The 27,495-nt window shown below is 50.6% G+C and overlaps 1 protein-coding gene across 5 annotated transcripts in view; it reads left to right on the plus strand.

Moving 5' to 3' along the window:
- The first annotated feature begins 1,580 nt into the window (after window positions 1-1,580).
- The window catches only part of RASSF2 (Ras association domain family member 2), a 42,247-nt gene continuing 16,332 nt past the window's right edge, over window positions 1,581-27,495 (plus strand). Inside the window, exons 1-2 of one of the 5 annotated variants that reach the window (XM_058684977.1) lie at window positions 1,581-1,644; window positions 25,244-25,334. In XM_058684977.1, the coding sequence (XP_058540960.1) occupies window positions 25,276-25,334 (59 nt within the window). In that variant the 5' untranslated portion in view covers window positions 1,581-1,644; window positions 25,244-25,275. The other 4 variants (XM_058684975.1, XM_058684978.1, XM_058684976.1 and 1 more) reach the window with 4 other exon arrangements.

A 27,495-nucleotide genomic window follows, 5' to 3' on the forward strand; every position in this document is an offset into this window, starting at 1 on the left:
AATTGGAAGCCGGCTCCAGGCTCCAAGCCGTCAGCAGAGCCCAACGCTGGGCTGGAACGCACCAACCCTGGGCCAGAAGCTTAACCCACTGAGCCACCCAAGTGCCCCTGGATTGTGTTGTAAACAGAGCCTCGGGGCGGGGAACATGGCAGTCCAATTTGTGCACTAGGAGTCCCGCACCCCAGTTGATTGGTCATAGAGTGGTCACCTGACCCAAGCTGGGCCAATGAACTGCTCTCTTGGGAGACTGGAGTCGAAGAGACTACCGGTCTGTAGCTTCACCGGGCTGCCGTCTTCCATAGGGGAGCTCCAGCCCCTCCTGCTGGAAATGGGGGCACCCTCAGTCATGTGCCTGGGGTGCAGGGAAGGCCAGTCTACGATGGAAGGGAAGAGCTGGCCCCTTAGAGAAGACTTTTGGGTTCCTGGGAGCCCTCCAGGCTCTGGATTTGCCTCTAACAGAGCTCTTCCCTGCAGTTCTGACCTCGAGGTCATAGAGCGAGCGCCATGTCCTCAATACATTCCCCCCCATGGTGTTCATGTTAACCTGCAAACCAAAGAAGCTTGCCAGTACAGAGTTCCGGCTGAAGGGTAGGGGAGGATATTAATGGGAGAGCTTTGTGTTTATAGGTCAAGGGGATAGTACAAGTAGATAATTTTTTTTTCCCCTCCAGAAAACGCTGATCAGTGGCCTCCTTGTTCCAGGGTAGCTGACACAGTTTTGAGCACCACCCTACAGCTGCATTTTGGGTTCAAAGGCTTTTGTGGCTGGGCTGGGAAGCACATCACCATTTATAACATTGTTTCTAAGGGAGACACATTCCAAGATCCAAACAATGAATTTAGTGAAGAATGCTTGGCTTCCAGGAGGGCAGAGCCGGCTGTACCCTGGGGTTGGCTCCCCATTAACCATCAGGCCCCCTTTTTTGGCACGGAGGCTCACCCTGCAGGGGTGGGGTTTGTATGTGGGGGGAGAATTATGATAAGAGGAAGGGAACAGAAAAGGGGCCCCACAGCTGGGGTGCTGAGAGCCCCAGGAAGTCCAGGGATGGATGAGAGAGGGAGGTGAGAGGTGGACAAAGAAACTTGGCCTCCTTCACCGTCACGTCTGCCCACCCGTCAGTCGAAGGGGCCTTGCTTAGCCCCTGCTCAGCTCAAACCCTTTTTGGAATAAGGGGCTGGAGGGTTAGAAAATGAATCCCACATCCTCTGGGGAATCCGGGGCGCTCGAGGTGGTCTCTGAGGGGCAGCGTGACTGTTCCCTGGGAGTGGCTGTCACAAGCGCGGGGCGAGCCAAGGGGCTCGGGCCGAGATTCCATCCGGCTTGAAGAGGGCGGCGGCCAAACGGGGTGAGGGAAGCCAGCCCATCCTCCCCACCCCTGTACTCCTACCCCCTCCCTGTCGCCCCCACCCCCAGCCCGGAAGAGACGCCGGCAGCCGGAGCCCCGACTCTCAAGCTGGGAAGGAGGGGACGCGCAGCTCCAGCATTGTCTGGGAGGGAGGGGAGAAGCTCCGCCCCCCAGGGGGAGGGGAGGAGGGAGGAGGGAGGGACGGCGGGAGAGGAGGGGAGGAAGAAAGGCGAGGGAAGAGGGGCGGGGGAGAGATGGAGAGCTAGAGAAAGGCGGGGAGAGAGGCCGATCCGACGCGGTAGGGACGGATAAAGGCAGGGGGGCGGGAGGGGCGGAGGGGAGGCGAGGAGGGCGGGGCGCTCGACCCCCAATCGCGCGGCCGCCGCCTGCGCTGCCCGACTGGATTTGAGCCGGGCCCGCGGATCGCTGACCCAGGCGCGCGCTGGAGCAACGCCCCCGCCCCCGCCGAGGCACCCCCACTTTTCAACTCCGCGGGCGATGCAGCCGGCTGGGGACGCAGGCAAGGCTCGGGGCGCGGGGCAGCGGGCGCGGGATGCGGGGCGCAAGGTGCCGGGCGCGGGCCGGTCCTCTCTCCCCCGCCTCCTTCCAGCCTCGCCGAAAGTTTTCCCGCGGTGTTCCCAGCCGGGTCCAGGTCAGCGCCTCAGTCCTCGGCTGCCCTGGTCTCCTCCCTCCTCCCCCGACCGCCGGGGTTCCTGGGCGTGCGGACTCCCCGGGGGGCGCGTGGGCGCCAACCCCTGCACGCCCACCTTCTGGTCGGAGAAAGTTGTGGTCCTAAGCTCGTCTTTCCCCGAGACCCCTGGGGGTCCTTCCTTCTCTCCGCGCCAGGGGCGGCGACAGGAAGGCGCCCCCACCCCTTCTTCGGGGCCCCGGGACTCCGTGGTGAGCTGGGGCCGGGCAGCAGGTGCAAGGCTGGCAGGCCCGGACAGCGCTGGGAGTGCCCGACCCCAGCCCGGTCCCCATCTTCCCTCCCCAACGGACGGTTCCCCAGAGGCGGGTTCCAGCACCCAGCGCGGGCGGGCGGCGCGCCCGAGGCTCCTCCCGGAGGGCGCAGGGGCCCGGGGCCCTCGGTCCTCGTGGCACTTCCCCTTTGCGGTCTCCCCGCCCGCCTACGGAGCTAGTGCTGAGGTCGTGGGGGACCGCGGCTTCGCGTTCTCTCTCGCCCGAGAGAGGCAGGTGCCTTGGGCGACCCGGGTACTTCTGCATTTCGGGCGCCTGCTTTGCATTCAGCTCTTAAGCTGGGAAAGCCCTGGGGACAGCACAGAGAGGCGAGGTGGCCGGGCGGGGAGACAGAGGGCTCCATCTTACTCTGGGGCTCTCTGTGGGTGCTGGGTTGTTCACAGCACCTCTGCGCCTCAGTGACAGCAGGAGCTGAGCGCTAGGCTTCCCAGGTGTCCGGAATCCGGGTTCTCCCAGAGGAGAGAGGCTGTGACTAGTGTTGGCCAGGTTTATAGTAAGTACCTTGATGTGATGAATGAAAGTTTGAACCAGTGAGCTGACAAATAACAATTCATCCTGGAGTGAGACTCTGTTCCTGCCACAGTTGATCTTGGTACAATGGGAGGAAAGAATTAGAAACAATGATTCTTTTAAACAGCTGTGATTCAGAGCCAGGGGCCTTCTTGCCAGAGCATCTGGAGGAGGAATCTGGGGTTGGATTTATTTTACTTATCAATCCACATTTATTTCCTGGGAACTTTTTCTGCAGGTGGTCTGAGGAATTAAAGAAAGTTCTCACCGCTAAGAGATATGGGTTATTTTGAGGGTTATTTTTGTTTTTGTTTTGTTTTTAGCTTGTGTCCAAATGCAGTGTCCCAGGGACTAAATGTGGAGTCAGCCTGGGAGGTGCCCACTTGGGAGCAGCGACCCTGGAGTGGCAAAGTGAGGGTGGGCACCAGCTTTCTGCTCTGGATCAGGCAGCCTGACGCCTGGGAACTGCTGCAGCCTGCTGGGCGGGGGGAGGCTACAAGAAGGTCTCAGTTGGTGGCTGAGCTGGGAGAGGTGGGGTAGGTTGGGAAAGACGGCAGATCTTGCCCTGGAAGAAGGAGACGAAGCCGTAGATACAGCCTGCCTGGGCACCTGGGAGGGTGGGCTGGGACAGCTGGGGATTCTCTGTGCTGGGGACGCTGAGTGGGGAGTCTTGCCCCTCCTTCAGAAGACAGGAGAGCAGGGGTGCTGTACTGAGAGGCAGGATCATCTAGTGGCCGGGGCGGGGGCCGGGTAGCCCAGATATATCCCATGTTCCTCGCCCTTATTTTTGTGCTGGTGAAATCGGTTAAAATGAGGGGTATCTTCGGGGAGCCGGGCTGAAAGGGGGCCGGGGGACCTGGAGCCCCCAGGCCTGCCCCCCTCCAGGGGAAGGTGGGGTGTGTGCCCTCTGCACCTGACTGCGTGGGCCAGGGCATGTGCACCTGTGCCTGTGTTCCTCCCCTGGCAGCATCCCCACCTTCCCGAGGGGGTCTCATTCTGCCACGGGGGCTCCAGAGCCCGCCTGCCTCTCTGCATGTCTGCACTGCTTCTGTTTGGGGCTCCAGGACCTCTCTCCAGTTTGTGTTGTCTTGGAAGTTAGTTAGGAGTGGTATACGACCTTCTTCTCAGTCCTCAACCGCCCCTGTTCTCAGATGCGCTGTCCTACCTGGGGCCTGTCAGTCACCCACTGGTTTTGCTTTGATTTCTTCGTCTGTTTTCCGGGGCCCCAGAGCCAGGCTTCGTGTCTGCCTTCTGTGCGTGAGCTGCTTAGGAATGGCCGAGAGAGTTGGCTGGAGCCCTGCCCAGGACCGCACATCCTGGCACCTCCGCTGGAGTGCCAAAGGCTGTCCCAAAGCACAAAAGAACGTTGGCCTGATTCTTGCCTTCGGTCCTCCCCGGGTACTCGGGCAGGAAGTGTCCTCACCGGGAGGGGGTGTGGAGGCAGGACGAGATTGCCAGCGAATTCTGCTGAGAGGCTAGGAAATGGACTGGGATTTGCCTTGTGTCTCCTTCTCTCCCCCAGGGTGAGAAGCTGGGCAGGTCTCCGCGGTGTGCTCGGAACAGAAGACATCCAGTCTCTCTGTCTTCAAGACAGTTGCTGAGAGCTGCGACCACGTGATTTACAGAACTGGGGCGGCGGTCCCTTTCTGCCACCTCCCTGCTTCTGCCACCACTCTTTACAGTAGGGTCCAGTGATTTACCCTAATGACCCACTGCCCTATTTAAGCACCTCCCCGCATCTCCAGAAGAATTTTAAATAAGTCCTTAAGGTGGGGTAAGCTCCCACAGGCCTGTGATTGCTGGTTTCATTTCTTTGGCCTGCCTCCGGGTTCCCCTGGAGGAGATGTCTGTGTGAGAATGGAGGGAAGCGGGCGCAGTAAACAGGGACGTCCTCCAGACTCGGCCAGCGGGGCGTCCAGTGGGTCATTTTTGATCAGCCCTGGGATGGCAGGCAGACTCTGGAGCCTGTAATCACAGGTTGGCGCAGCTGCTTGGGATGACAGCTTGAGGATGCAGAACTCCTGCCCAAGTCAGCTGCGGCTGAATCAGGGAAGGAAACCTTTCCCAGAAGTAGGGGGGTGGGGAGGGGCTCTTGGCTAATTCCCGTGGGATGAGCAAAGTGACTTAGAAGGACTTTGCCTATTCATTCCATTGATAAAACTTGACAAGAAGCTACCTTGTGCTGTCCTTGGGCATCTCAACCCCAAGTGATTTGGCAAGATAGGTTTAGTTGACCAGCATGGTGCTTTACCCATACTGGGCACTCAGTTAGATTTGTGAGATTTTGTTTTTTGTTAGATTGTGAGATTTTGTGTTTGTTAGACTAAGTGCTCATTTTTATTATTTTTTTTTATTGTTTATTTTAGAGAGAGAGGGAGGGGAGGGGCAGAGAGAGAGGGAGACACAGAATCCGAAGCAGGCTCCAGGCTCTGAGCTGTCAGCACAGAGCCAGACGTGGGGCTCAATCTCAGGAACCATGAGATCACGGCCTGAGCCGAAGTCAGATGCTTAACCGACTGAGCCACCCAGGCACCCCTAACTGCTCATTTCTAAAAGAGTAATGCAGAATATTGGATTTGGAGTTTGAATGTGGTTTTAACATTTTCGGCTGCATGATACCGGGCAATGTAATAGATGCTGTCAGCATCCTTCCCATGTTCCGTTGGCCTCAACTAGTGACTGACGAGAGAAGGTGATAAATACCCCAGTTCCCTCACATCTCTGCTGGGGTGACTTAGGGGCACGTGCTGTGCCGTCAGAGTTGCCTAGTAACTGGCTCCCTTCACCGGCTTCTGTCCCTTCCCTGTCTCACTTTCCCAGCCCTCTTCCACTTGCACTCAGATTCTTATTTGAGGGTCAACTTCCAGGGGAAACCAACCCAGGATAGGATTTAGTTCGCAGTCATTTACCGGTAAATGTAAACAGTAATTTAAAGTCTCTGAGCCTCAGTTTCCCTAACTGTAAGATGGAAACTGTAACTGTCTCACAGTGATATTGTGATGTGCATTCAGACAGGAGCCTGGCACAGAGCAGGCATTCAGGCAGACATTTGCTGCTCATTGATTAATATAGAAGGGGCTGTGGTGGATTTGGGAGCGGGTATTATGATGGCCCATGAATGGCCAATGCTTTGGAAATAAGCTATCCTTAGGCGAGGAGAGGAAACTGAGCTCATCTGCTCATGGCTTTCACACCTAAGCTGTGACCAGTGATACATTTTGAACAACTGACTCTCTAGAGGTTGGGGGGAAGCCCTGCTTTGTAGTATTTGTTGATTTCTATAGTGTGAGTATTCCCACTGCGGCTGATTTCAAGTTACCAACATGGCGCCGTGAACACTAAGTCGGGAAGAGATGTACATAGTCAGCCCTTGAGAGCCAGTAGGAGCAGCTCCAGTTCGTAGCTGACCATGACCGAGCTGGGATGTGGCCTCAGTGATTTTAATTTTCAATTTTGTATACCAAGTAAGGAGAGTAAGAATTGTATGAGGCGTCCACAATTCGGGGTATGTTCAAGCTCTGCCCTTGAACAGCCGGCTGAATCACTCTGTGTGAGATGCTTCTGGGGTTTACTCAAAGACTATTGAAATGTTTATGCTATTGTCTTTTGGGGCCTCAGTTTCCCCATCTCCGGGGTAAAGAATTAGATGCTTCCACTAGATCCTTCTGCCCCTGGGTCTCTTTAGGAAGAGTCCACTGCATTCTTCTTGCGTCCACTCAAAAACAAAACCTTTCACAAAGGAGAATCTTTCATGTGTCCATACTTCTACTGCGCACCACAGGGCACTCAGCACTGGGCCCCATTAGAGCCTTTTGCTGTGGTCTTCCCTGCTGGCAAAAGGGAATTCAGTAGAGATTAGCCCAGCCACGTTCCGCCTTCCTTGTGTACCGGTTTCTCTTCATGACACAGGCATGGCGTGTCCCCTGAGGAGGCCTGGGTGGTGGGGAGAGAGGAGCTGGTGTCTTTTGGAAGACTGTCCCCGCTTTCCTGAACCACAGTGCAATGTCACAGACCTCTAAGTGAAAGCCAAGAGAAGTCCACATGGAGAAGGAGACTTTCGTATGACAGAATCCAGCATCCCTGGTGTGGTTTTACTCCTAAGTCTCGGTTGACAGTCCTCTTGAGGGAGTCCCTGACTCAGCAATGCCACTGGTAGGAAGTCTTATCCTAAGGGTATAATTGGACAGGTGCAGGAAAATATGTGCACAGGGATGTCCCTTGCACCATTATTTGTAATAATAACAACCACCAAAATGGAGACTAAATCCCAACAAAAGGAAGCTTGTTCTTATGGTACAGGTATCCCTCGCTTTTTGAAAGTTCTTTGCCTTTATGCTGCTTGGCTTTTATGAAAGATCTACCTTTGTACCTGTTTTTTTCTAACAGAAAGAAATCTGAAGGGGATTTTCACTTTTATGAAAATAGGCGAAAAACAAAAATAGCGTTCAGTGTTTGTTTTGCAGCAAACTAATGTAGAGGCTACGTACAACCTGAGCCCTGAGAGTGGTCCCGCCAGGCTCCTTCCCTGGGCCCAACACTTAGCATGTCGGCATCGAGCCTCAGAGCTTTGAACTGGGTTTGTGAGCACCTGTGCTTGTTTCAATTTATTTTGCGTATCCGTTAGCAAGATGTGGCCTGAGGTGTCGGAAAAGCCTAAGAGAGGTTCTTTTTGGGGTCTAGGAGTGTTAAAAATTTTTTCCATACAAATTCATGGGAATTGTTTCTTTGCTTTATATGACTTCGGCTCACAAAAGTTTCACAGGAACGCTCGACTTCTGGATGGAAGGGAAGACCCGCATATCTATACGCTGGAATACTGTGTGGCCACAGAAAATACAGGGTACAGATGTGCATCTATTCCTGTGGAAAAATATATTTCTAAAAAGCAGGTTACTGAACTGCACTATTTGTAAAATGTATCATACCCTCTATTTTATATTTGTCTCTGGAAGGATGTACGGCAAAATGTTCATAGTGATTGTTTCTGGTGAAATTTGGGGAGATACTGACCTTCGTCTTTTAAAAAAAATATTTATTTATTTTGAGAGCGAGGGAAAGCGTGAGTGCGGAAGGGGCAGAGAGAGAGGGAGAGAGACAGAATCCCAAGCATCGACGTGGGGCTCGATCTCATGACTGCGAGATCATGACCTGAGCCGATACCAAGAGTCAGACGCTTAACCGGCTGAGCCACCCACACGCCCCTGATCTTAGTCTTTTTTTAAGTTAAATATTTATATTTTTTATTTTTAATTATGGTAAAATATACATAATATAAAATCTATCCCTTTTATCCCTTGTAAGTGTACAGTTCAGGGGCTGTCTAGTCCATTGGGTTCACTGTAACGTGATATCACCGACTGAGTGACCTAAAAACTACAGAAATGTGTTTCTCATGATTCTGGAGGCTGGAAGTCCAAGGTCAGGGTGTCACCATGGGCGGCTGAGAGCCTTTTCCAGGTCTCTGACTTTGCATTATACCTTCACATGGCAGAAAGGATGGGGGGGCTCCATGAGATCTCTTTTATGGGGGTGCCAATCCCATTCATGAGGGTGGAGTCACCCCTATGAATCATACCCAAAGGCCCCATTTCCTCATCCCATCACGTGTTTTTTTTTTTAAGTTTTTTAAAAAATGTCTATTTATTTTTGAGAGAGACAGAGACAGAGCATGAGTGGGGGAGGGGCAGAGAGAGAGAGGGAGATACAGACTTTGAAGCAGGTTCCAGGCTTTGAGCTGTCAGCACAGAGTCCAACGCGGGGCTCAAACTCACGGGCCGGACGGTGCAATCATGACCTGAGCTGGAGTCGGACGTTTAACCGACTGAGCCACCCAGGCGCCCCATATACCATCACATTTTGGGTTAGGATTTCAACATATGAATGTGGAGGGACACAAACATTCAGACAACAGCAGTGACATTAAGTGCATTCCCACTGTTATCCAACCATCACCAGTATCCATTTCCAGGACTTTTCCATCATCCCACACAAAGACTCTACCCATTGAACATTAGCTTCCCACTCCTTACCCTCAAGCCTCCCACAGCCCCTATTCCACTTACAGTCTTGGGGTTCACTGTGCCTTGAACGTAAGAGCTGTCCTGTAGTGAGTGAGGTCCAAACCAGGTAGAGGTGAGTTGTTGAGGCCATCTTCCTTGAAGATTGAGAATGAGATCCTCCACATTTCAGTTTCAAGCATCCTTTGTGTGTTCCGGGCTCTGAGGCTCAACTTGACCCGCTCAATGCCCACCATGGTGGCTGTGGTTATGGCTGCTGAATGTTCTGTCATAGGCAGGGTGACCTGCCTGGCATGCAGGGAGGACTTTAGTTGGTGGGGGTCCATGAGGCCCCAAGTGCTCTGGAGACATGGGTGGTAGCCTTAGATAGTCGATGCCCTCTTCCTAAAGCTCCATACGGGATCTTACAGCTGGTCATACAGACATTTGGGATAAGGATTACTTTCTTATGCCTGTGACAAGATAATCAGGCACATGGTATAGTGGGGTGGGGAACAGGGAGATGGTGTGTATGCTTCAGCTTCAGGTTGAGTCTGAGGTAAGAGGGGGTCGGGAAGCTTCAGGACCCAGAATTGGGAAACCAGGTCACGTGTTCAGGCGTCACGGGAGTGGATCACCTGGCTTTTCTCTGGAACACCTTGTTCTGTGGGAAAAGCTTGAACTTTCTTGGTAAGTGAGCTCCCGGAAGGGCCTGTCAGGCTCTCCAGGGGGTCAGCCATAGGATGTAGGTCTGGGAAGGACAGACTTGCCCACTGGACTCTGGAAGTTTCTTTACCTGGCCCTGTCTGTTTCCTCTCTGCCCCGTGGGAGGCTGCTCTTTTAATCCTAGACAGTCGGGGAAGTGTAAAGATTTTACAGAGATGGCCTTTGAAGCCCATGTTGAGGAGAAGTCCTGTTTTTCACGCTGTTGATTTTTCTTTAGGGTCATTTGGCTGGTTGTAGGGCAGGCAGAAGAGGGTGTGAATGTGGTTTTGTGGAAAACTTCCCCTCAGCCTCCTGGAAATGTTCTGGAAACCCCCAGATGAGCCATCTCTCCTGGTAGTAGGACGGGTCTGAGATCTGCTGCGTGAGAGTGAATTTTTCCACACGCACAGGGGGTTAAGGGGGTTAAAGGAAGGTGGATGTAAGATGCCCCACCATGGCTGCCCCCAGAGAGGGCCCAGCACACATTGGATTCTTCCTTTGCTTTCTGTTCCTTACTGCTTCTGAAGTGCAAGGAACCTGCCCAACTTGGGGGGTGGGTGGGGTGAAGGAGGCCCACCCTCCTGGCTCTTGGGTTTCCAATCCTGGCCCTGGGTAGCCAGGAGCAGAAACCCCAAGATCTCTGCACACAAAACTCAGAATCTTAGCCTAGAGCACCAAAAAAGGAAAAACTGCTGGGGTTCCCTGAGGAAGGGGAAGTGAGGTCAGAGATGGGTCTCAGAGAAATCACTCAGTAAACAGGAAGAGTGGCCAGAAAGAAACCTGTGCTTGTCAGAAACAGGGAACCGAAGGCAGCCCCTCCTCACCTGCCCAGATCGGTCAGCACGTCCCCGCAGAGCCCAGATGCTAACCACAGATAGCGAGTGGGGGCCCCAAGGGCAAGGACTCATCCAGACCTTGGGCCCTCCCTGTGGGTTGGGGCTCCACTTAAACCCCATCATTATTGGGCTGGAGGAAAGCCTAATTCACCCTTCCCGAGGTACAACATTAAGCTACCCTATAAAATAGCTCTTGGTTCTGAGAGATGCAGGTCAAGAAATGCTGTCTTATTTGCCTGGTTAGGGCCAGTGTTTCCTCCACCAACTTCCCGTTCTTTTCCTCAGGCCAAGTCAGCCATAGAGAGTTTCCCAAGTTGTTGGAGTTTAGCCCCTGCAGGGGGTGATCTTGGTGAGGCCCTTCTGGTTAAAGATGACAAAGGTGCTGCTTTAGGGAGGTGGATGTAACCAGGCCCTTCCTCGGCAGGTCTGTCAGATTGGAGGGTTAGATTTCTAAGTCTTTAGTTTCTCTGAGCCAGAGTCTAAATTCTACACACACGCATGCGTGCGTTTTTTTACTTCCTTAATGCCTTTTTTTTCCGTCCTGCTCCAACACCCTGGTTCTCTGATGGGAGCCTAAGGGCCTTTGGATTTCCTCCTAAACATCCATCCAGAAGGTCAAAAGCTCGTGGACGCCGGTGGGACTTTCCTATAAACAAGTAGTTGCTCATCCGGGCCTGCGAGGTGATTGTTTGGGTGAGTACCCGTGGTGACTTTCCAGGTCACTCACCTGGCCACCCGCCCGCTGGTGTGGAGTGGGAGGCAGGCCCTTCTGGCAGGAGTCCCAGGACCATTTCCTCATATCTGCCCCGACCACAGTGGGGACTCAGATCAGTGCACGAAAGGCCTGAGCAGAACAGGCCGGGGTCCCTGTCGGCCGACCGTGAAAGAGCAGGGGCTTTGCACACCAAGCTGCCTGAGGGGGGAACCCAGCATGGCTTGAGTCTCAGCTGCTCATCTGGACGGTGGGACAGGCAGGGGCTGCCTCCTGGGATGGGAACCAAGTTTCCCGTCAGCAAAGGCCTCGTATCTGTCATCAGCCAGGCCCCCAGGCTTTTTCCGGGCTGGGGGAGCAGGTGGTCTGTGGGACCCACGACTGTGAAGCTAGCTCATTCTTTAGACAGAGGGTAGATGTGACTTAGGGTCTGTGGTTCTGTGATGCTGTAGGTGCCCAGGTTCCTGGACAAGGTCTCCATCCCTGGCTCCCACAGGGTCTGCTTTACCTACGGCTTGCCTGTCCAGCCATTCACTCACTTACCTCCCCTCCCCAGGACTCCTGGACCCACCGTGGCTGGCCGCTAAAGCCAGCCTATCCCTGCCTGTCCTGCTCAGCCGGTTCCCCCATGTCTGGCGTTTCGCCAGGGTACCACAGAAGGAGCCCCAGGCTTCTTGTCAGCTCTGTGACCTGGGACAAGTTGCCTGACCTCTGGGACCTTCTGTTTCCTCATCTGTAAAATGGTGAAAATAAAGCCTTCCCCATGGGTTCTTTCTTGTAAGGAATAAGATAAGGCTTCTAAGGTAAAGCCTTGTTACCGGCAGTGGCAGCATCACTTGGGAGCCCGCGAGGAATGCACATTCTCCCATCCAGAAGTTCTGAATCGGAAACTGGGGGGGAGGGGGAAAGGAGTCTGTATGTGATGAGCCCTCCAGGGGATTCGGGTACACCCTCCAGTGTGAGAACCACCCCTCTGGATATGGCTGGGTCAGCCGATTTGTCGCTGAAAACTCTTTTCTCCCCCTTCCCCTCAAGAAAGCTTTCTCGGCAAGAACTCGAGGGCTTCAGCTTCTCCGCCACACGGTCCGACGTTTGACCCCAGCTCCGTCTCTTCCTGGCTGTGTGTTTTGGGACAAGCTACTTCGCGTCTTTGTGCCTCCTTGGTTTCATCTGCAAAATGGGGGTATTAGGGTTTCTTTCTTCATGGGGTTGTTGTGGGGATTCGATGGGTCCAAGCAGATACTAGGTGGCCCATAGTAAGCTCTCATTTAGGGTAGCTGTCTATTATTTGCATTTGGTATTTTATTATTAGCACGGTGATAATATTGTGATTGTTCTTTTCCTGATTTGTGGGGGAAACAGGTGTCAAGGTGCCTCCTGAGACGAGTGTTCTGCTAGTTCTCTTGCACTAAGCCCCTTTCCACCTGCCAGCCTCTTCCCAAATACCTTCTGCTCCCCCTTTCTTGATGCTTAGCGGGCTTTTGAGGTGGCGATTGGCAAAGCCTTTCATTCACAGTCAAATGTAAAGCTGAGAAAGTGCAGTACATACACTTGGGACACTTGACCTTAACCCTACGTCCCTTGGCAGTGTTTGGTGCCAGACTCTTTCTCGAGCAGAGTGATTGGGAGAGCTGTGTGGGTGGGTCACTGGAGGCCTAAATGCCTGGAAAAGGGGACAGAGGAAGTGCATTCAGAGAGGGGAAGATCAGTGGGGTGAACAGGTCCCGGAGAGGTCACGGCCCTGGCCAGTAAGTGGGCCTTTCATTGAATAAAGCAGGCAGGTGGAAGGCAAAATGTGCCCTATTTCCTTCCCAAGCAGCCTGAATTTTGCCCGTGTCTGGGACAGGATCAAGTTCAGGTTCAGGAACCAGGAGGTGGAATCGCTTGCAATCTCTAGAACTTGGCAGGGTCCCAGGCCACAACTCTTGTGTCCTTCCTCGTGTGGCGCAATAGGGTTGGGGTTTCCTGTTTGCCATCGACACTTCTTCCTGCCCCTATACCAAGGAGCTGAAATGCAGGGGGACTATCTCCTCTGCCACTGCTTGGTGACAAAACGGAGTCTCTCAGGAGACCTGATGAGAAAGTCTTTAACACTATAGTATGAAGCGCTGTGTCAGATAACTTTCTGCTCCAACCCAGGGGCTCCCGATTGTCCCCGGGAGGCAGGGCAGCACTCAGAGAAGAGGTGGGGACAGGCCCCAAAAGGGGAAGCTGTGGGCCTCCAGCGAGCATTTCCTTTGTATCTGGAGCCTGGGGCTGGCTTCCTGGCTTCTGCGGTGCGGTGCCCTGCATGACGGAGCCCTTTTGCATCAGCAGCTGTGGCCCTGCACACACTGATCCTTTGCGATGCTCTACACCATCCCCTCGCCCCTTTGAAAGATTAGTAATGGGGAGGGGGTGCTAAAGATCCAACTTAGTTTGCTTTGAGAAGATCCCATTCCTTCCATTCTTGAAAGGCTGCTTTGGGGTACATTTCGTGGTGTCCTCAGTCTACACAGCTGTATCCCTATCGGACTTTAGGATCGTTCTCAGCCCTGGTTGTACATTGGCACCACCTGCGAAGGCTTTAAAACTGCTCATGCGGGGCACCTGGGGGCTCAGTTGGTTAAGCTAAGCGTCCAACTCTTGATCTCCGCTCAGGTCATGATCTCGAGGTTCGTGGGATTGGGCCCCGCGTCCGACTTTGCGCTGACAGCACGGAGCCCGCTTGGGATTCTCTGTCTCCCTCTCTCTCTGCTCATGCTGTGTCTTAGTCAAAATAAGTAAACTTTGAAAAAAGTGGTCATGCCTGGGGCCCTTTCAGGGGGTCTGCTGTCATCAGTATGAGTTGCAGCCTGGGTATCAGGAATTTAAAATCAGCTCCTCTTGCCACCCACCCCCCTACCCCCACCCCGAGCCCCATCCTCAGGGAGAGTTTAATGAGTGCTAGAATGAGAACCTCTGAGGTGTCCTGTGTCTCAAGGCAGCTGCTTCTCCTTCCCACCCTGGTTTCGGCCGAGGCCTAGCAGACTGCACATCCCTCTCGTTGGTCAGAGGGCGGCTCTGTGGGGTTTGCCCCCCTGGGAACTCTCTGCGGCAGGCCCTCCCCTCCCCCAGCCTGTCTCGTTCTCCTAGCTGTACTTTCTTAGATACTGGGACTGCCTGGGTGCTGGAAACCAGCTGTTGCCCCCGGCCCCCATCCTACCCCGGTTGCTGAGCTCAAGCCTGGCTCCTGCCGTGCCACCAGGAAGAGAGTTTGGGAAACGGAGTGGGGTTCTTTATCTCATTCTCGACTTTCCTGCCAGGGGTTGCCAGCCTTTCTGTTCTGCATTTGCCCTTCTCCCTCTGGGGGCTTTTCAGTTCCTTTGTGTCTAGGCCAGAACAGAAACGGTAGGGATTAGCCAGCGTCCCGGGGATGCTCTGAGACCAGAATTAAGTACGGTGTGTTCTCCAGGCCCCCTGACAGGAAGGGAGTGAGGGCACCGGAGTCTGGAGCAACCAAGAGCTGAGAACACAGGAGACCTTGCTCTCTTCGAAGAGAGCTTTGGATGCCTTTTCCCACCTCCTTGAGCTTCTTGAGTGCTTAATGTTTGCCTTCCTCACAGGAAGCTGAGCCGGTGACTTTCAAGGGCTTGCACGGCCCCTCATTTATTCTTGGGGAGGCTGGAGACACCTGTGAGTGGGGGAGTCCGTGAAAAGGAAGAGGGAGGGATCTTTTGTGCAACAGCTGCAGGGGTTTGACTGGTCCGGAGCTGGGGCAAGTCTGCCCCCATCCCTGCAACTTAGCCTCCAGCCAGCGGCACCTGGCTGGCTCCTGCCCCCAGCTGCTTCCTCCCAGCCTGAGGGTGGTGGGAGAAAGTGGATTGCTCATGAGTCTGAGCTGCTTCCCAGTCCTGGGAACTGTTCCCAGTCCTGGGACCCTCCTCCCAGAGGGGCTCTCAGCTGATGGCTGACTGGCGCAGGGGAGCAAAGCCTGGCCTGCCTGTCTGAAGCAGGGACAACTCTGTGGAGTTATTCACACGCCGGAGTTCCCATGGGATCAGGCTATGGCTGGGGTCCAGCTGACCCCGGTGACCCAGTTCCTTCCCCGGCCCGGCCCTGCTTCCCTCACTTGCATACAGGTTTCTCTCAAAAACACTTCCTTAGTAACTCATGTGCCCCCAAATCCTTGTTTGGGGCTCTGCTTCTAGGAATCCTCTTACCTAAGACAGCAGGAACCCGCTCCCTCCCTGGAAGAAATAATGATAATGGAAACACCAGATGGAGGGTTTCTGTGTGGTGGTTAAGTGCTGGGGTGGAGGGCAGGTTGAGGCGTGAGCGCCTGCCCCCGACACTGCCCAGGGGCAGCGGGGACACTTTGAAGGAGGAGCTAAGTTTTGGATCAGGGTCTGGGGAGCATGTGAGTTTGCTTGGGTCTGTAGAGGAGCATGGACACAGAGCGTGAAAAGCAGACCCAGAAAGTTCTCTGTGGCTGGGGTGTCACCCTCCAGTTGTGTAGGAACCTCTCCTCTGTCAAAACGTTCTCTTGGATCTTAAGGAGGGTTGTGTCCCCAGGTTGTCTTTGGTGCAAGCAGGAAGTAATGGATGGGTAGTCACGTGAAACATACAAACTAGGTTGCACCAGCAAGGTACATGGTATTGCCCAGGCATTTGAGGGAGCCGAGGAGCACCTAGAACATTCTGCCAAGGCATGATGTCAGTGCCAGTAGGAAGGACTGACTCGTTGGTGGCCCCAGCGGGTCTTCAGTGTGACTAAACCCCGGGAGGCTCATGTCCCGATGTGGCAAGCCCAATATTTCGCACATCTCCAGACCTTTTAGCAGATGTGGTTCAACATACACTCCACCTCTTAGAGTCTTTCTACAGGGAAGTTGTGCTGATTTAGAATGCTTGAGGAGGGGCGCCTGGGTGGTTCAGTGTCTGTTGAACGTCTGGCTTCGGCTCAGGTCATGATCTCACACTCCGTGAGTTCGAGCCCCGCATCCAGCTCTGTGCTGACAGCTCGGAGTCTGGAGCCTGCTTCCGATTCTATGTCTCCCTCTCTCTCTGCTCCTCCCCTGCTCATGCTCTGTCTCTCTCTGTCTCAAAAATAAATAAAAACATTAAAAAAAAATTTTAGAATACTTGAGGAGTGAAAGACTGTTCACAGAGGAAGTTCAGTAGGTGTAAATAGGATTTAGACTCCCAAAGAGCAGCGCCACATTACAAAGTATTTTTGATAAATAGCTTTTTATAAAGTTCTTTTTCTATAAAGTTTATGTGTTGTGTCAGAGTTGTGCTTCATCCGTGTCCCTTTTCTCTCCCCTTCTTTTTCTGTGTGGGAAGCTATGAACCGTGAGCCGTTTCAGTTCTGTGTCTGAGATGCTGGCCGATGTGGGAAAGCCCGGCCTTCCTCCCCATCTAGTTGGCTTTTCCTCAGAGAGATGGTGGCTTGCCACTTGTGCATCCTCAAGGCATCGTGGAAGCGTTGCTTGTAAGTGATCCTTACAAGGCATTTTGGAGTCCCAGAGTGCTCCGTAAATTCTTGATAATAAGAGACAAGGCAGAAGAGTTGCAACAGCCACCGAACAAATCCCTCTCTCCGAGGCTGCAGACATTGGCAGGCGTCTTGGAGGAAGTGTCCAATTGAATCCACATTCCAGCCCCATCGACCATCTTCCTCCGACCCCTCCTTGTGCGAGGAACAATACTCTGTTTAAGGAATATCAGACTGAACTCTAAATTTCCGGCCCTTTGTTAGCTCTGCTGCTGTGTTTGCCTTAAAGTGAATGTTAATTTAGCTGACACTCCCCCCCCACACACACACACTCCCGTCTCCCCCAGCCCTCTCCACCCCTGTCCCCTTCCCTCCTCCAAAACCCCCAACTGGTTGGAGGCAGCCAGTGATTTGTGGTGATAGTTGCAAAGCTTGTGAAGGGAGATGCAGGTGTTGGTCTCAAGACAGACAAAGAAAGGATTGGGCCCTAGAATCAGTTACTTATTTTATTTTATTTTGTGTTTTTTTTTTTTAATTTTTTTTAACATTTATTTATTTTTGAGAGACAGAGCACAAGTGGGGAGGGGCAGAGAGAGAGAAGGAGACAGAATCCGAAGCAGGCTCCAGGCTCTGAGCTGTCAGCACAGAGCCCGACGTGGGGCACGAACCCACAAACCGTGAGATCATGACCTAAGCCGAAGTCGGAAGCTCAACCAACTGAGCCACCCAGGCGCCCCTGTGTTTATTTCTTTATTTTGAGAGAGAGAGTGCAAGTGGGGGAGGATCAGAGAGAGAAGGAGAAAGAGAATCCCAAGCAGGCTCCATGCTGTCAGTGCAGAGCCACATGAACCGCGAGATCGTGACCTGAACTGAAATCAAGAGTTGGACGCTCAACTGACTGAGCCACCCAGGGGCCCCAGTTACCTGTAGTTTTAATTCAACCGTGTGGTAGGCTATTATTTTCCTAACACCCCTCACCCAAGACTTGTAAAAGTAAGAAAAAAGGTGGGGAGAAGTTCAGGTTGGAAACAAAGATGGAGGCAACACGAGCCAGTAGGTCTGATGCATAACGATGGTCTTGCTAGGATCACCCAACACAGGTAGGGCGATGGGACCCCGGAGAATCCCCACATTTGGGCCATGAGACTACTTGCTTTTTATCAATCTGGCAAATACAAAAATAGTGGTTAGGGAGGTTGAACATCTTTTCGTAAATTTGCTAACTATTTTAATTTATTTTTCTGTGAATTCTGTGAAAGTATTCATGTTCTTTGCCCGATTTTCTGTTGGGTGTAGAATCTTCTTCTTATGGATTTATTAATTTTGCATATTAATGACATCAGCTAATTTTATATATTAATGGCATTAGCTAATTTTACGTATTAATGACATTAGCCCTTTGTCACATGTATTGTAAATGTTTTCCCCCAAGTTGTCATTGACTTTTGACTTTGGACAGGGTAAAAAATTTTTTTCTAAACAGAAGTTGAAAATCTTTACAGATTGGTTCCATTTTGGTTTTTTTTCAATTATGCCTTCTGGATTTTGAGTCTTTCATAGGAAAGTTTTTCCCACTTCAAGTTTATATATATCCTATGTTTCCTTCCAGCATTTTATGTTTTAATGTTGAAATTTTTTATACAGATATCATTTCTTTTGGTGGAAGGAGTAAAGTAGGGGGTTAGCTTTCCCCTCCTCCCCTTTCCAAAGGCTAATCAATTCTCTAGCAACATTTTTAAAATTTATCTTTCCCTTGCTATTTAGATATAGCCCACTTCTATGTTCCCAAATATATTTGGGTCTGTTTCTATATGCTGTATTGTTTTATTGATCTGCCTATTTTTTTCTCCAAGTACCAAATTGTTTTAATAACTGTAGGGAAGACTTAAATTCTCTAATTGGAGGGGCGCCTGGGTGGCTCAGTCGGTTAAGCGCCCAACTTTGGCTCAGGTCATGATCTCACGGTTCATTAGTTTGGGCCCCATGTTGGGCTCTACACTGGCAGCAAGGAGCCTGCTTGGAATTTTGTCTCTCTCCCTCTCTTTCTGCCCTTCCTCTGCTCATGCTCTCTCTCTCTCAAAATAAATAAACTTAAAAAAAATTCACTAATTGGTATGTTCAGTGGATTTAAGAGGGCATGCTATCAAAGGGACTTGTCTTAAAACAGGACAGACTGCTTTCAGATGCAAAATAAAATTACCAAATTATAGCTTATGATGGAGGCAGTGAACAAAAGAGTCCTGCAGAAAACCCAATCGGTGAGTTAGATTAACTACAGAATTCTTTTTTTTTTAAGTTTATTTGTTTTCTGAGGGAGGGCGGGAGAGAGAAAACACACACATCAACAGGGAAGGGGCAGTGAGAGAGAGGGAGAGAGAGAGAGAGAGAGAGAGAGAGAATCCCAAGCAGGTTTTCCACCAGCATTTTGTAGCCCAATTTAGGGCTCAAACCCATGAACTGTGAGATCATGACCTGAGGCTGAAATCAAGAGTTGGACACTTAACCGACTGAGCCACCCAGGCGCCCCAGGTTAGCTGCAGAATTCTAGGAAAAGAAGGAGATGGAGGTTTGAGTAAAAATGATACAAGACTCGAGGGATCGGGGCAGGGACAGATGGATGGATGGATGGATGGACAGACAGTGCTAGAGAAAGAGGATTGGAGACATTGCCGAAGAAGAACCAAGAATGGAAGGAAGAGAAGAGTATCGAAGCAAGAATAGAATAACATTTCCCTGGTTGAGGAAAGACTTGAATGTTCACGGTGACGTCTGTCTACGGCCGCTAACCTGGTGTCTGCTCCAGCCAGGCTGTGGGGTTGGCTCTGGCTGAGGTTCCCCCATGACGGCTCTGGGTTTTCTTCCTTGGGCTCCTACCACCAGCTCCCGGCTCTGCCGACCAGCCTCCCTTTCAAGGCACCTTTTCCTCTTGGCCTCCAGGGTACCGTGTTTCCCTGCTCCCCTTCCAGGGGCTCCTTTTCCTCTGCCCATCGCTGACCTATGGAGTGCATTGGAGCCCAGCCCCCTCAGCCTTCTACGCTTTCCCGACCTCCTTCCCTGGGAGTTGCGTGCTGTCACCTAACTGGGCCACAGACCGGGCTGTGCCTGCCAGCCGCGGCCGATGTGTGTGCATCATCCTGGACTCTGCCTTTAAGCCCACGGCCATCGCTTCTCGGCCTTTTGGCTAAGATCAAGTGTAACCCCACAGCAAATCTGGCAGCGTGCCCCTTTCCAAACCTTTTTATTGATGCGTCAACGACTTTTCCATCTACCTCTCTAAACCCTTTAGACATTGTGACTCCACCCCCATTGTCCCCTTCCCTGGGTCAGGACCCTCCAGGGGTCCCCTTGCCACCGTTCCCTTCCATAATCCTTTCTCAAAGCAGGTGGGGTGGGGCAATCGTTCTGAAGTTCAAGTCAGATCACACCCTCTCCTTGTGTTCCTCTTGCCACTGTAAAAATGACCCCAGATGCGGTGGTTTACTCTCTTACGTTCTGGAGGCCAGAAGTCTGAAAACGGTTTCACTGGGCCCAAACCATGGTTCCAGGAGGGTTCTGGGGGGAAACCATTTGCTTGCCTTTTCTGACTTGGAAAATTGTGTTCCTTAGCCCATGGCCCCTTTCTCCACCCTCAGCCAGTGTAGCACCCTCAAATTTCTCTTTCTGCTGGGGTTGTCTGTGGCAGATCCTCCCTCTGCCTCTCTTAGAAAGACACTTGTAACTACATTTAGGGCCCTCCCAGGTAACCTAGGATGGTCTCCCCATTTCAAGAACCTTAATTTAATCACACCTGGGGACTCATAAGGTAACATTCACAGGCTCCCGGGATTAGGACCTGGGTACCTTTGGGACCATTATTCAGCCTACCACACCTCCCGTGGAACCCCAACTCCTTGGCATGGTCAAGGTCCCCCATGGGCGCTACCCCATCTTCCACAGCTCCGGGGTGCATGCTGCTTCTGTCTGGACCACTCTGCCCTTCACCTTTACCTTTGTCAGCTGTACCTCATCATTGAGGTCTCAGCTGAGAGGTCACTTCCTCCAGAAAGCTCCCGGGAACACCCCAAGTCCAGATTAAGCGCCCTTCTGTGTGCTGCCATATACCTGCCTTCCTTGCTAGAACAGTCTCCTCCTGTCCATCTCCTGCTAGACCTTGAGGGCAGGACTGTGCCTGTTCACTTTGCTGTTCAATCACCATAAGGAAGCGCAACATGTGGCACACGCTAGGCATACAATACATTTTTGTGAAATGTGTAAATTAAAATATGCATAGAAAGGGTACTTTAAAAACTACTCACTAGTTATGGGTAATTGTCTTTTTAAAAAAATAACTTTTTCACCGGTCTGATTCTCTTTTTTCCTTCTTTTTTTTTTTTTCCCTGCAGTACATATGTATTCCTATTTTTATGATTTTTTTCCCTTTAGGAAAAATAGAGAAATTAACATTTATAATTTAGAGAGAACAGTTGTGTTCTTAGGATACTACTTTTGGGTACGCAGGTAGGGATTGAATTTTCTGAATGGAACTCAGCCCTTCAGCTCCCCTCCCCCACACTGATTGCCCCTCCTTTCGGGGGGCCTTTCGTGTTTGTTTCTTGTGGCTGCTTGAACACGTCACCGAAATGTAGCCCCTTAAAACGACACAGCTTAATTATCTCGGGGTCTCACTGGGCTCAAATCAAGGTGTCAGCTGGGGCTGTGTTCTTTTCTAGAGGACCCAGGGGAAAAATTCACTTGCTCGTCCTTTTCAGCTTTTCACATTCCTTGGCTGGTGCCTGTCTTCCTCCAGCTTCGAAGCCAGCAACAGCAGATTGTGTCCTTCTCACACTGTATCACGATAACACTGGCTTTTCTGCCTCCCTCTTCCATTTTGTAAAAAATCTTGGCGAAATACCCATAAAATGTATCAGCTTCGTCATTTTTTTTAAAAAAATTTTAGTATTTATTTATTTTTGGGAGACAGAGAGACAGAGTGCCAGCAGGGGAGGGGCAGAGAGAGGGAGATGCACGATCTGAAGCAGGTTCTAGGCTCTGAGATCCGAGCTGTCAGCACAGGACCTGATGCAGGGCTCGAACCCGCAAAGCATGGGATCATGACCTGGGCTGAAGTCAGACGCTTAACCAACTGACCCACCCAGGGGCCCCAGCAACCAACTTTCTACCTTATGGTTCTATGACACTGGCTACTTTGGAGACTTCATATTGGTGGCATCAGCCAGTGTTTGTCCTTTTGTGGCTGGCTTATTTCAATTAGCAGAATGTCCTCGAGGGTCATCCATATTGTAGCACGTGTCAGAATTTCCTTCTTCTTCTTCTTTTTTTTAATGTTTATCTATTTATTGACACAGAGAGAGAGAGAGAGAGAGAGAGAACAAGAGACCTAGGGAGGGGCAGAGGGAGAGGGAGAGAGAAATCCCAAGAAGGCTCTGTGCTATCAGCAGAGAACCCAACGTGGGGCTTCAACTCACGAACTGTGAGACCATGACCTGAGCCGAAACCAAGAGTTGGCCGCTTAACCAACTAAGCTACCCAGACACCCCAGAATTCCCTTCTTTTTTTTTTTTTTAATTTTTTTTTTTTTTTCAACTTTTTTAAATTTATTTTTGGGACAGAGAGAGACAGAGCATGAACGGGGGAGGGGCAGAGAGAGAGGGACACACAGAATCGGAAACAGGCTCCAGGCTCCGAGCCATCAGCCCAGAGCCTGACGCGGGGCTCGAACTCACAGACCGCGAGATCGTGACCTGGCTGAAGTCGGACGCTTAACCGACTGCGCCACCCAGGCGCCCCGAATTCCCTTCTTTTTTAAGGCTGCATAATATTTCATGGTATACCATACACCGTTAATGCATTCATCTGTTGATGGACATTTGAGTGGCTTCCAACTTTTGGCTGTTGTGATTGGTGCTGCTACGGACATGAGTATATACATATCTCTTCAAGATCCTGCTTTCGATCCTTTTGGATATATACTCAGAAGCGGAATTGCTGGATCATAGGGTAATTCTATTTTTAACTTTTTGAGGAACTGCCGCGTGGACCACAGGTCCTCAGTGGTAGCACCATTTTACATTCCCCACCAACAGTGTCCAAGGGTTCCCATCTTTCCACAGCTTCATCAACACTTGTTATCTCATGTCTTTTTTTTTTTTAATGTTTATTTATTTTTGAGAGAGAGAGAGAGACAAAGTGTGAGCAGGGGAAGGGGCAGAGAGAGAGGGAGACACAGAATCCAAAGCAGGCTCCAGGCTCTGAGCTGTTGGCACAGAGACCGACACGGCGCTCGAACTCATGACCTGGGCTGAAGTTGGACGCTCAACCGACTGAGCCACCCAGGCGCCCCTGTTGTATCTTTTTGATACTAGTCATTCCGACAGGTGTGAGATAGAGGTCTAATGTCATTCTTTTGCATGTGAGTTTTCAATTTTTCCAACATTTATGAAGAGACTCTTCTCCCCCGCTTGAATATTCTTGGCTCCCTGGTCAAATATTAATTGTATCTCCATGGGTTTATTTCTGGTCCCTAAATTCTGTTCCAGTGGTCTATGTGCCAGCTTCATACTGTTTTGGTCGCTATAACTTTGTAGTAAGATTTGAAATCAGGAAATGTGATGCCTCCAGCTTTGTTCTTTCTCAGGATTGCTTTGTCTATTTGAGTTCTTTTATGGTTCCATACACATTTCAGGATTATATTTTCTGTTTCTGTGAAAAATGCCATTGGAATCTTGATAGGGATTGTGTTGTTCTAGAGATGGCCTTAAGTACTATGGACATTTTAACAATATTCTTCTGATCCATGAACATGGGACATTTTTCCATTTGTTTTTGTATTTGTTTTCAATTTCTTTCATCAATGTCATTTAACTTTCAGTGTGCAAATCTCTCACATCCTTGCCTAAATTTGTTCCTAAGTATTTTATTATTTTTGATGCTATTGTAAATGGGATTGTTTTCTTTATCTCTTCTTCAGATAGTTTGCTGTTAGTGGATAGAAACACAACCAATTTTTGCATGCTGATTTTGTATGCTGTACCTTCACTGAATTCATTGATTAAGTCTAACAGTTTTTTGGTAGAGTCCTTAGGATTTTCTATATATAAGATACTATCATCTGCAAACAAAGACAATTTTATGTCTTCTTTTTTGATTTGGATGCCTTGTATGCGTTTGTACTGCTTGATTGTTCTGGCTAGGATTTTCAGGACTGTGTTGAATAGGAGGGGAGAGAGTGGGCACCCTTGTCTTGCTCCTGATCTCAGAAGGAAAAGCTTTCAGGGTTTCACCATTGAGTGTGATGTTTGCTGTGGGCTTGTCATATCTGGCTTCTTTTATGTTGAAGTATGTTCCTTCTATACCCAATTGGTTGGAGTTTTTGTCCTGAAAGGATGTTGAATTTTGTCAGATGCATTTTCTGCGTCTGTTGAGATGATCATATGATTTTTATCTTTTGTTCCGTTGATGCAATATATCACATTTACTGATTTATGTGTGTGGAGCTATCCTTGCATCCCAGGGATAAATCCCACTTAATCATGTTCTGTGATCTTTTTATTTAAAGTTTATTTATTTACTTATTTTGAGAGAGAGAGAGAGAGAGCGCACCTGTGAACAAGGGAAGGACGAAGAGAGAGAGGGAGAGAGAGAGAATCACAAGCAGACTCCATGCTGTCAGCACAGAGCCTGACGTGGGGCTCGATCTCACAGACCGTGAGATCGTGACCTGAGCTGAAATCAAGGGTCAGATGCTTAACTAGCTGAGCCACCCAGGTGCCCTTCACGTTGTATGATCTCTTTAATGCACTGTTGAATTTGGTTTGCTAATATTTTGTTGTGAATTTTTAAATTTGCACTCATCAGGTATATTGGCCTGTAGCTTCTTTTCTGGTAGGAGGCTCACCTGGCTACCAGGGTGTCAAGGTAACACTGGCCTCATGAAATGAGTTTGGGAGTGTTCTCTCCTCTTCAAACTCTTTTGGAAGAATCTGAGAGGAATTGATATTGATTCTTCTTCTTTCTTTTTTTTTAACGTTTGTTTATTTTTGAGACAGAGAGAGGCAGAGCATGAACGGGGGAGGGTCAGAGAGAGGGAGACACAGAATCTGAAACAGGCTCCAGGCGCTGAGCTGTCAGCACAGAGCCCGATGCGGGGCTCGAACTCACGGACCGCAAGATCACAACCTGAGCCGAAGTCGGCCGCTTAATCAACTGAGCCACCTGGGCGCCCCGATATTGATTTTTCTTTAAATGTTTGGTAGAATTCACCAGGAAACCATCTGGTCCTGGGCTTTTCAAAACCTGGGAAGTTTATGATTACTAATTCGATCTTACTTGTTATTGATCTGTTCGGATTTTCTTTTTCTTCACGATTCTGTGTTTGTAGATTGTACGTTTCTAGGAATTTGTCCATTTCTTCTAGGATATCCAATTTGTTGGCATATAATTGTTCACAGCATTCTCTGTGCCTGGAACGTTTGTTCTGGGGCTTTCCAAGGGCTGTCGTCTTGGGGTGGTTTTTCCCCAGCGGCTGTGGCCAGCGGAGGCAGCAGCCCACAGTGTGGCATGTCACCAGCCCTGGGTCAGCGTTGGGCTGTCCCAGCTGTGGATCGGGGGTGGGAACAGGGAGCCCTGTTCTCCCTCCCCTGGTCCAGGTTCTGCTGAGTTCCTGAGGACACAACTTGACTTTAACCTGTGTCTTTTCTCAAATATAGGTCTCCCCTTCTGATGACAAGGGAAAGGAAGAATGGATTACAGTCACGAAACCTCCCTAGTCCCGTGTGGACAAGATAAATACATCTCCAAGTAAGGTTTTTTGCTGTAGTGTTGTGTCCCCAGGGGCCAGTCCCACATGGTTGGAAAGCCCTGGCACAGGAGTCTCTTCTGTACGTGGGCGAGCAGGGGCTCCTGTCGGGGGGAAGAAGTGAAGCTCCCAATTGTGAACAGTGACAGCACAGCAAGGTTGGTGCTATAGATAAAAACATGCCCCCAGAGCCTGGCCATAGACCGCGAAATAAAGACCTTCAAGACACAGCACCCTCGGGTGCTCAAAAGAGATGGTGTCCTGGAGGGCTCCCAGGAGGAGGAGTTAATGGTGGTGGCTCGCTGTGCTATCTGTGGTGTCCCTTTTGGGGGGGTCCCAGCTGGGCTGGGTCCCTGTGCTGCCGGCGTTCTGACTAAACGTTCAGGTGCCCCCTGAACAGAAGGAGACAGTTTCATTGCTCTCTATGTACAAAAATCTCTCGAGCTCAGATTTCTGGCTAATGTGAGCCAAAGTGGACTCTTCCAGATTATCTGTTTGAGGATGTATTTTTATATCCGGCACCAGGATTTGTTCACGCTGGGTGCTCTGTATCTGAGCTAAATGTTTAGCTTATCTGCCACCAAATTGTTTTAATTCCTTTACACATATTTAGCCATATACAGACACACAGTTGTGTGAGATATGGATCGCTCTTATCTCCTCATTGACGGATTTCCCCGGGGACTTCTGCTGACCAGTAATTTGAGATCTGCGTGTTCAAAAGGGCCAAACGGCTCTTGCGTTAGGTTATTTGGAGTCGCATTTTTCACTAATTCACTTAGGCTTCCATAGAATTACTCCGATTTTTCTAGGTTTAGCTTGGCAGGAGATTCTTGGAATTTCAAGCCAGCTTTGACCTCTGGTGTGGCCCCGCATCGCTGTGTTGAAATGGCTGGAGTCAGAGAGACCGAACTTCATAACCTCTTGCCTGAGATGAGGCAAAAGCACACGGCAGCCTCCTCAAGCCTCTCTCTTCCCAGCCCCCAGGCACTAGCATGCACTTTCCCATAGACTGTTCTCAGGTTCGACGCGGGCTCACCCTGATCACAAAGGCGGGAAGTCCTTGCTCCTTCTTGTTTAGGAGAGCTGTGTTTCCAGAGGACCACCTGGAAACCAGGATCTAACAGCTAGGGAGGCCTGATACGAGGCTTCGGAGGGAGATTGGCAAGTTAAAAAACATTTTTTTTTTTTGTTTATTTATTTACTTAAGCAGTCTCCACACCGAACATGGGGCTTGAACTCATGACCCTGACATCAGGAGTCCCATGCTCCTCCACTCAGCCAGCCAAGAAACCCCAAATATTTTTAAAAAATAAACTGAAAGGAGCCACCTGGGTGACTCAGTCAGTTAAGCATCCGACTTCCGCTCAAGTCATGATCTCACAGTTGGTGAGTTCGAGCCCCATGTTGGGCTCTCTGCTGTCAGCACTGAGCCTGCTTCAGACCCTCTGTTCCCCCTCTCTCTGCCCCTTCCCCACTTGTTCTCTGTCTCTCAAAAAGAAATAAACATTTAAAAGAATAAATAAACAAAAAATAAAATAAACCAAAAGCATCTAGAATACAATAAAAAGATTCTAGGGCCCAGGGCCCAGAACCCCCTTCTGCCCCCTTGTGGTCACTGCTCCCCAAGGTGAACCACTATCCTGAATTCTAGCACCCATTTTAAACATTACATACCTTGAACCATACGATACGTGGTCTTTTGTGTGAGGCTTCTTTTGCTCAACATAACGTCTGTGAGATTCATCGTGTTGTGCGTAGCTCGTCCATATTCTTGCGGCTACGTGATATTTCACTATGTGACTCAGCTCCCTTTATTCATCCACTCCACTGTTGATGGGAGTTTGTAGGTTTTTAAACACGCCCTAAAGTCATGTCTATGAAGCTTAAGTCAGTGGGGTCCAGACCTTTTAACTTTCTGAAAAGCCCAGAAGTTTCTGAGTCTCACGGAGGCCTACAGGGATCGTCCTGTCCTAACTCATAGCATATGTGAGGGAGGACAGACAGTGGAGACGCCAGAGAAACCTTGTCTGTGGACTTTGTAGTGTGTTGGCCTCTGAGTCTGTGCCTCGTGGGGGACGGCGTATTTAGCTTGGGTTTAGGGAGCGTGGTCAGAACTGCCAGGCTTCGTCAGCAGGCGTGGCCTGCCTTGGTTTTCTGGAG

This window comes from Neofelis nebulosa, chromosome 9 (genome assembly GCF_028018385.1).
Source record: "Neofelis nebulosa isolate mNeoNeb1 chromosome 9, mNeoNeb1.pri, whole genome shotgun sequence".
NCBI classification, from domain to species: domain Eukaryota; kingdom Metazoa; phylum Chordata; class Mammalia; order Carnivora; family Felidae; genus Neofelis; species Neofelis nebulosa.